At 38.1% G+C, this 9,802-nt stretch overlaps 1 protein-coding gene across 1 annotated transcript; it reads right to left on the bottom strand.

Moving 5' to 3' along the window:
- Positions 1 to 717: 717 nt before the first annotated feature.
- On the bottom strand, positions 718 to 9,414 carry NUP35 (nucleoporin 35kDa). The gene is made up of 8 exons (XM_009329657.1): positions 9,245 to 9,414; positions 7,162 to 7,289; positions 5,385 to 5,445; positions 4,625 to 4,766; positions 4,164 to 4,233; positions 3,945 to 4,073; positions 1,720 to 1,887; positions 718 to 1,352 (listed from the first exon to the last, which is right to left on the bottom strand). The coding sequence occupies exons 1-8, from the start codon at positions 9,402 to 9,404 to the stop codon at positions 1,275 to 1,277; spliced, it is 936 nt and encodes a 311-aa protein (XP_009327932.1). The 5' UTR covers positions 9,405 to 9,414; the 3' UTR covers positions 718 to 1,274.
- Positions 9,415 to 9,802: the final 388 nt, after the last annotated feature.

Raw genomic sequence — 9,802 nt, 5'->3', positions numbered from 1 at the left:
TAAACTGGATGCCCATTAGCATCTGAGGGACATTAGGCATGCTCCTAGATTAATCTTTCAATCTAGTTTCATCAGAGAAGTGCAGTTGAAGAACTCTGAGACCGCACCGCAGTGTGAAGCAAAGCATGGGAATGGGTATGACTGGATATTCACCTAACCAACACACTATTGACCCACACTAACACAGCCACAAAATCAAAGAAGTTGCATGTAGTTTCCCAAGTATTGGAGAAAAAAACTGCTCTCTTCCCAGATGAAACAGACTTTATCTTGAAGACTATAAGCTTACATGACACACACGATTACTTGAGAGGCTCACCTCCAAAAGAAAACTTCAAGGGGGGAATTTTAAAAAAAAAAAAATCATCATTCAGCCAATACCTTAGAGAAAATTTCTTAGAAGCTGCATGAATGCAGCTCCGGTCACTGACACTTGGCATTTTTCTGTTCAGCTATTTCAACTCAACATTTTATAGCTTAGAATGCTACAGTTTCCTACCTGTTAAGTGCACACTGCTAAAAAAAATACCCATGGAGACAACATTTAAACATTAGCTAGTTTTAACAGTGATTGGTACTACTTCAGTAAAAATCAGCAGCATCTGCTCTGCTGATAACTCTTTAATAAACATTAGGCAGCATCATACTTGAGTACTGCAAATAGTTTTTCTTCACAGAACTCATACTTGTTTAAAAAAAACAGCTGAAGAAAAACTTGACTTTATTTAGCTTTATTAATAAAACAAAGAGTTAAAAGGCTGCTATGACATTTAGAACATGATGCCGGAGATAACAAAACAGCAATGAATCCTAATAAAAAAATTAAAATCACATACTAAGAACAGTCCCTGTCCTTGGGAGCCAGCTGCGCATAGTGTTCTTCCTGCAAGTAGCTCATCATCTTTCCAGAAAAAAAAAACCCAATAAAATTAAAGGCATTAGTAAATAAAGCTGCCATTTTAAACATCTACAACTTACTGGGAAGTAATTCACAGAAAGTAATTACAGTGGATAAGTCAGTGCTGATATTTTTTCTACAATCATGCAATCAGAGCACAAATGGGAAAAAAGCACTTATATTTACACTTACTCAGTTTTTAAAACCATGTGTACATTGCCATCATTTAAAGTGCAAGCTACATGTCTGCTGAATTAACTGAAGGCATAACAGGTGAGATGCAAGTTAAAGTACTGCCACCAGTAGTTATACAACTAACCACAGATGCCAGTAGCATATTTCAAACCCTGACCAACTTAGTGTTACTTCTCGTGTATTACCAGCCGAACACATATTCCATCGCTTTAGATACAATACTTTCATCTTTCCTAGGAGTTTGTCTGTCAGAAACCACCTAGAAGGCAGGGGGAAAGAGGAAGAGAGAAAATAAAGAGAATCAGTCAACATACAGTTAATTCTTTTTATACTGACCAGGTTTTTTCCTTTTCTTTTCCTAAGTGCTACTATATTTTGACAAAATGTTTGAAAGACTTTCAAAACAAGGTCTTAACATCTGGAAAAGTGACAAGTCATTAATTTATTATTTTTTATTATTATTATTTTAGAGACTGAACAGACTGAGTTTGTACTTGAACCACACCTTTAAGGAAATGACAGGAGAAGATAAAGGCTAAGGTCACGCTGAAGTTAATGTGTGTACAGCTTCATACAACTAAGGGGAGATAGCACAAAAACACGTGCTTCTGTTTCCCTTAAAATACCTGATAGTCACTAGTGGAAGCTTTATATGCTGTTGCAAGAGGTCTCATTGTAGAAATCCTTGTAGTACTATTTGCAGGTTGTACTGGTGTGCCAACGGATTTTGTAGGTGGAGTGAAAACTGAAGACACTGAGGATGCAGAGCTTCTTTCAAAGTTTTCCATCACACTCTTAAAAAGAGGGTTAATATAATGTAAACAAATACTAAAAAGCAGTATTTCAGCCTTTATTATCTAGAATTATCTACAATTGTTTGATAAAATATGTTCACATCTCAAAGTAAGCAAAGACCGCAGGTAAATTGCCTGTCAGTACAGAGCACTCAAGTACACACCACCACCAAGCATTTTCCTCACTGCAATCATTTATATGGTGGGTTACGCCACTGCAAAGTAGTGGAAGCTTGTAATTTGTTCACTGTATGTACTAAATGTCAGCCAAGTTTGAAACAGTGTAGAGAAAATAAATTGTTAAGACTTGCAACAAAAACTTCAAGTAGTAACTTTTTTCAAGCCCGGTTGAACTAAGTAGCATAACATCCTCTTTCTAAATACTTCTAAAATATTTTACTTGATCCATACAGGACAGTCTCCAAGCCTTTACCAACTTGCAACTTTTTGCTCAGATTTAACTTGCCAAGGAGTTTCACTCAGTCCCCTTAGCAAATGCTAGAAAAGGAGTCAGAAGGCTCCATTTTGTAAGCTTATGTTTAGAAAGGAATGCATGTGGAATGGAAGAGGCAGCAAGTGACTTGATGGGAACCATGAGCTCCACAAGAACCCAGAGAAAACAAGATGGGAAATGATAACCAGCCTGGGGAGACCCAAATAGCTGCATTTAGACTCAGGGGAGTACAGCATTCAACCAGCCTAAAGACAGCAGAAATTCAGAAGCACATCTGGCCGGTGACAGCTATCCAAAATACAGGATAGGATTGGTGTGCAGTGTGGGTGGCAGCTGACTCTGCTCAGCACATGGGGAACCCATGGAACTAACTGCTACTTTTAAATCAGAAGCCTAAGCACTGATGTCAAATCCATCATATCTAGTTTTCAACGGCAAGGAAGAGTTTTACAGGCGAATGCCAAACCCTCAATGGATTAGTCTCCAGAAATCTCTCCTGCCTCCAGAAATACAGGTTAATGATTATGGGTTTATTTATGGATATTTGAAAGCGGATACTATCCACAAAAGACATAATCAGAATTCAAAAGCAACAAAGATCAGATGCCTGACAATTAAGTCTCTTAGATCATTACTTCTAGAGTTTCAGCTTACAGGCAATTCAGTCACTGATACAAACTGGACACCAAAATAGTAAATAAGGTAGGAAGAGACTGGAAGTCCTACCATCAGCAGCCCACAGAGGAAAGGGGCACCGAAGTACATTTGTTTCTGAATTTTAATCAGTATAAGAAACATTTCGCACTGATAAAAATTGAAGTAATTGCAAGCTCAGTTTCTAGGGCTGCCTTCTCAGAATGGTTTACATTTGAAAGCTTATTTTACTCTTTAGCATCACTTATCCTTAGAGGACACAAAAAAAAATCTGTGAACTACAAAAGAATGACTGTCATTTGCTTAAGCTAAGGTACAGTACCCAACGCAAAGTGCTGCAAGAATTAACGGTCAGGGCATTGTCAATGCCTAGAAACTAATAACCCATGCTAAAATTAGACTGAAGTACAGCCATGCCTACCCCAACCACTACTTACAAGAAAGGGACATGTTTTTGTGGGGGCAGGTGGGAGAATAGGATCAGGACTGTCTTGCTAACAAATTTTCAGTCCGATGTACTAAGATAAACTGACAAGCCAGAATCAGATAAATAGTCACATAAAAAAGAGGGACAATTAGGAGCAATAACAGTCTTAATCTGCCATCAGGTATCTATTGCATCCCCTAAATGCCACAAATTCCAGTCTGGGAAACTCTTATCTCAATTGTCTCTTATGTTATGGTTTCACCTCACATCTTGTACAGCAGTATAATTCTGTGCATTGTAACGTCCAAGGAGCAAGAGATTTCCCATAAAGATCCTTCACAGCAGGAAATTTTGTCAAATACTTAGGAAAAGCTCGTGTAAGGTATAATAGACTATACCAATATAACTGAACTACCTATGCTTGCAATTCAAAAAGAAAAAAATTAAAGAGGTCAGGGAAAATAAAGAGAAAGCCCAAAAGCAGAGTGCTTTATATTTAAATAAAAGCAGCAGTTAACTTACTTTATCTATACACGGCTTGACACCAATCATGATAGATTCACCAAAAATTCGTCCGTCTTTGCTTAAGGCTTTCCGGGCTTGAAGCTTAGACTGATATCGAATATGCATCCAGTTTCCTGTGTTGGACATCTGTATGAGATTAAGTGAAAATTGTGAAATTTAGCCTTTTAAAGAATGAGCCAGAATGTTTTCAGAACTAAGTCTCAAACTAAGACATACCACATGCTTTAATATGTTTCCATACTGAGCAAACTGTAGAAGAATATATGAAGCTGATGCCTGAGGAAATCTGAAAGACAGAAAAAATACTCAAAAAATTATAATGAGTAGTTTAAGAATTCTGGTGTTAAAATACAGCCCCGTGAATGGCTTTTAGAAATCCAAGAGACCAGTGTGTTAATGCCATTTTAGCAGCAGAGACTTGAGGAATATTACCATCTAGGCATTTCTACTTCACCACACACCTCAACAGTAGAATGCTGCCTTTTTAACTTGAGAAAACTGACATGTAGCTTAAGTTAAGGTGCTTCACTAAAATATATGCATTTGCTGGCTTTAACCACGGTTGTATTTCCTGCAGAACCCGGGAATGCCAGACAACACCAGCATCCAGGTACTTCTTTCCATATACTGCAAAGACTTCACCCGTGGTTTTTCTAATACTTTGGAAATCAACTTACCCAAATACAGTTACCCATGTGTCATCAAGTTGATCTTCTGAAGTCAGGGAATCACCCTGAGTATAAAAAGGATCTAGCTGAGCAGGAGACAGAGTAGTCTTCCTAGGCTGCCCAATACTTGCAGGACTGAACATACTTGAAGCTGTTAAATTGAAATGGCATTGTTTGACAAATTACTTTTGCAAGACAGATAAGCTTAAGAGCCTATAGTAAAAGAATAAATTCAGTATCAGGCATTTCACTTGTATATGGAAGTTTGATGGAGATGTATTTGCAGACACAGACAAACAGTAAGTCAATCCAAACTTCACGTCTGCAAGCACGCTAGTAAGTTTTATGACTAGCAACCTAGCTTTCTCCCTGACCTCTAAACACCAGCAGCTTAATACAGAAGCCAAACAGGAACAAGACAGCAGAATTAAGCTTAGCAAGAAGCCACGGGTTCATACACAAGATAGGAAACCTTATGAAGATGGAAGGTGACCCATCAATCTCAGCTGCTTCACTCAAGTACAACCACCTCTGTGCTCAGTTCAACAAGTTTTGAATAAGGAATAAGTAAAGTTGATTGAAATTCAGTCAGTCTCAGAGTGGAAAAGTATTTCCTATTCACATCCACATACCTTTTGAAAAGCTAGTAAATAAAGATGCAACTCCTTCGCAAATTAGCAAGGAGTTGATGTAGCTGGAACAGTGATGATTTGTGTGTATTAAGGAAAGCAGTAAGAAAGTAAATTGTATATTTTGACAGGACATCTACCTGTTCCAGGAGTTGATGGCATAGTTCCAACCAATGGGCTCTGTGTTAGAGAAAAGCTGGCCTGCATTAAAATACAGAGTAACAAATCATTCTTACAGGTACACTTCTCAGATCCGAAGAGATCATTTTCAGGTAACTTAAGCATCAGGCAAGAATGTTAACTGTTTGCCTTAAGTTACTCCTAACTTTCAAGAGTAAGAACAGACATTTACATGTATATTTAATACAAGATTATTAAAAGTTGTTAATGAAAAGTTATTAGACAATGTTTTTGTGTTCTATCACACAGCCTAGCAGATAGTCTGGACATCTACTAGGCCTCAACTATTACATTCTGGAACTTCCAGCTGATTACTAAGCCTTAGAAGTGAACGCAGTTAACTTTCCTGATCAACGGCTTAAATGCAACTATCGGAGATAGTATGGGAGTGTAGAGCAAACTACAGAAGAAAAGCACAACAGGCAACAGGATTCAGGGTCTGTCTACAACATTTTATCATCTAACAAGAAAGAGCTACTGGTATGCAAGAAGAAAGCTTATTTAGGCTTAGGGTGAGCTTCAGGTAATAGGAACTGAAAAATCCATTACCTAACACCAATCACATATGCTTTGTGAAACCAAGTAGCTTTAGATATCAATACTCACAAACCTTATAGTTTAACTTTTTCAAAATAGGCATCTCACTATTGCTGTAGCATAGTAATTCACACATTCACACACATCCTGATGGAAAGGATGCCAGTATCACAAGTTACCAGCATCTGATTTTCACTAAAAGGCTTAGAAATCATGGGAGCATAACCCCCACTCGTATTCCTCATCACTAGACTTACTTTCCCTCTCAACTACTTAGTGCAACTGCCCTGAAGGAAAGTATACTTCGAGTTTTAGCTGCTAGTACTTATTTTTTTTGACATAGAAGGATTTCAATATCCAAAACAATTTTGGTGTATTTTTAGCCTGAATCATGGCATTTCTTAAATACAAGATCAAACAAATTGGAGCACTTGTAGCGTTCTGCTACATGCAGCAACATGCGTTCTGATAGCTGCTCATTATTTTGTTTTTTAAATATCCAGTCCTTTAAGACAGTATTGGATTCTGTCCTTCACAGAGAACTTGAACTTTCAGAATAAACTTTTCAGAAGGCAGCACTCAATAAAAAGACTGCTCATTCAGTGAAAGGCCTTCTCCTTGCATCAAAAGAATCATGTTCACTAAAAAAGAACCTGCTAACGCTTGACTGCTCAGTTGAGGTAAGCAGCGGAGCTTATTATTAGAATGACCTTCATAGAAATTTTACTGTTACTCTTTCAAAATTAACCCCACCTCCCTGCCCATATTTTGATTAGATATTTTACTCAGCACAAAATTCCTTCTATTTCAGTAAGTGCCTCTATTGCCCACTAAAAGAAAAGATAACACATATTTGGATCCTTCTGACAATCAGCAGCCCAATAAATTTACAAGAAGGTGAAAAGCTGCAACAAGTCTGCATTTGTCACGTACAAAGCATAGCAGAGGCATGATCTGCATTTTTCATTCTCTACAGTATCGAAAAATCAGTAATGACAGGAGATAGCTCCATGACTGCAGCTCTCATTTAGACTACACAGGAACAGGCACACCAATCACCCAGATCAAGCAACAGCATGATCTGAAGACTCACCAGTCATTTTGCTACAGCAGTTTATACAACTGAGTTAAAGAATTCACGGAAGCAGTAAACTACCTTGCATCTTCTGCTAAGAATAGGCCAGTACCTAAGCCACTTACTGGTCTTCTTGAGGTTAGAGGCGTTGATCCAAGTCCAGGACTAGATAATTCATCATATATGCTTCTAACTGGTGGAGCACCGCTTTTATCTTTATGCGTAGGAACTACCGGTTGTGGGGGAGATCCTCCTGCAATTAAAAGGAACAAATGAAGAGCATAAGAAAACTTGTAATTTTACTCCACTGCTACTTGTTCTTGAAACTTCAACAGTAAATCCAGCCACGAAAGACTGCTGATTGTTTCACTGGGGGTTTGTTCGCAAAGCCATCTGGCCTACCAAACTGTTCAGGTTTGAATGTTCTACATAAGAATATCACCTATGTGTCAGAAATTGCTTCCTTACACAAGTGTCATCTAAAACTTTAAGACCTTACTAACTCAGTATATTCACTACTTACATGCACTTGTTCTTTTTACGAAGTTCTGAGCATAACTACACCTTCCTATTTTAAGGCAGGTTAGTAGTGTATTTTAATTGTTTCAGAGACTAACTCCCCCGTAGCAGAGATGCAAAAGCAAGGTTTTTTAAGACTTGAGACATTCTACATGCTAAATAACCATACCAAAATGCACACAGACATTGCACATGCTGTCACACTCCCACTGTCCAAATTCCTTTTTTCCCCATGTAATTTCACATTAAATAAAAATGTAAGCTCTAGAGAGCAGGGACTAGCTTGCATTTAGACAGGATGAAGTTAAGCCAGCTGCTCTCCCATTTTGTAAACTTTGGGACTTCCAGTGTAACAGAGAATTAAACTGACTGAAAGATCTTGACATATCTCTGAACACTTTGTGTGGGTTCACCCCAGGGGGGAAAAAAAAAAAAAAAGTAGTTTGACTTAGCAGTTTTCACTTGCAAAACATTTGGAAATTAAGCTTTTCCAAAATACTTTTCAATCCTAAATTCTGAGCTTCAAGACTCCTATCTGAACTGTTTAACACATCCAAGAACTGTTACAGTGTACTATCCTATGACGGTTTTCAGTTTAAGTGATATACTTAACCACTCATTTTGGGAGGCCTGTGTTAGTATCTTACTGGTTCCTCCTTTTCTAGAATTGACACTCTGAGGCTGTAATAAACCCTTTTAAAAACAATTAGGTGAAAATCACATTTCATAAATGTTTTCCTAAGAGGCTTGTATGTGTGGGGGGGAGGGGGGGATGGACAAAAGCAAGAAGCAGGAGACCACCAGTCATCGAACATCTCAAGTTGGAAGGGACTCATAAGGATCATCGAGTCCAATTCTGCTTGAAATTGGAAGAAAAGAATATCTAAAATTATCTTGCAGTACTTTAATCCTCCATTTCTCCTTCAAAACAACTAGCACACTAACACCATCAGATATTTAGATTACACCAACTGATTTAATACAAAAGCCAAGATCACTCATGACATGAGATAAATCAATGAAGCTGTAAACTATTCAGTCATACTTCTCAGAGGAGAAAACAGACATATAATACCACCATCTCAGAAACACGGGTAAGGACTTTTTCTAGTCAGATCAATTAGGTGGTTGGAAAGAGATAAGCATCTACTCCAGCCCAATTACAGCAGACATCAAGACTGTAAATACAACCACTAGGTAATAATTAAGAAGTATTCTTTAGTTTTTCCTCCATCCAGTTTTTAGAAATCTGACAATCCGTAAGTGACTTTTTAGAATTCATTGCAAAGAAGTCAGCAGGTTGTACAAGCTGCATTTAGTTTGCCAGCAGACATCTCTGTTTTAAACAAAGAGAAAACACTGAAGGCTGTATGTGCAATTGACTCGTAAAGAGCTGTATAAATTGATTTTATATTAGGAGAGGTTCATATTACCTTCCCTGTAAAAGCAACCTTTCCTGGTACCAAAACTGCCATCTTTAAAACATTTATTAAACTTAAGTCTACTTTGAAGAATTTAGCCAAACTCCATTGAATACACTGGAGTTCACTGTTTATTCAATGAGTTGAGTTCATTTATAGCAAGTTATAAAACTACAGGAATTCAAGTCTGCAACAGTCATGTAGAGCAATAAGACAAACCAAAGTTTTACTTTCAGGACAATTTTTCCCGCATTGAACCAATTCTGACCTGCCAGTAGCGGAGACCTCATTTCCATTACACCAACTGAAGGGCCGCTTAAAGCACGTGGTTGTGGAGTCACTGGCGCAGGTAAATCACCCATCAAGAATCCAGGAAGAAACTGAGCACTAGCTCCTGGTTTTGGAGATGTTGGGGAGCCAAGAGTCATTGGCTCAGCTCCTGTGTAAATGAAAACAAAATTTAAAAACATGGAAGAAGCCAAGCAATCTAGCCTTTTACATTGCTTAAATAGCAGTTCTATTAAAGAAACGTAAAACAATATACAGTAAGCGACTAAGTTCTAATCATTTCTTTTCCAAGTAAGCAAACTTTATCACAATCTTGCACTTTTTGCAACTACAATAACTGCCGAGCTGAGACTTCGTTCTTAAAATATACTACTTCGGTTACGGCTGGATTTCTTGTTTTGAGGGCAATTATGGTTTTGGGGTTGTTTTAAAGCTGCTTCTTATGTAAAAGCAATCACGCTAAGGCTGGATTCTCCTCCCCTGCCGGTCGGTTCCGCGCCCCAGCCCGGAGAACGTACTCCGACACAGCACCGCGGGC

This window comes from Pygoscelis adeliae, unplaced genomic scaffold, assembly GCF_000699105.1.
Source record: "Pygoscelis adeliae isolate BGI_AS28 unplaced genomic scaffold, ASM69910v1 Scaffold7, whole genome shotgun sequence".
Lineage (NCBI taxonomy): Eukaryota > Metazoa > Chordata > Aves > Sphenisciformes > Spheniscidae > Pygoscelis > Pygoscelis adeliae.
The sequence above is the reverse complement of the archived record's forward strand: the minus strand, read 5'-3'. Positions and strand labels throughout refer to the sequence as shown.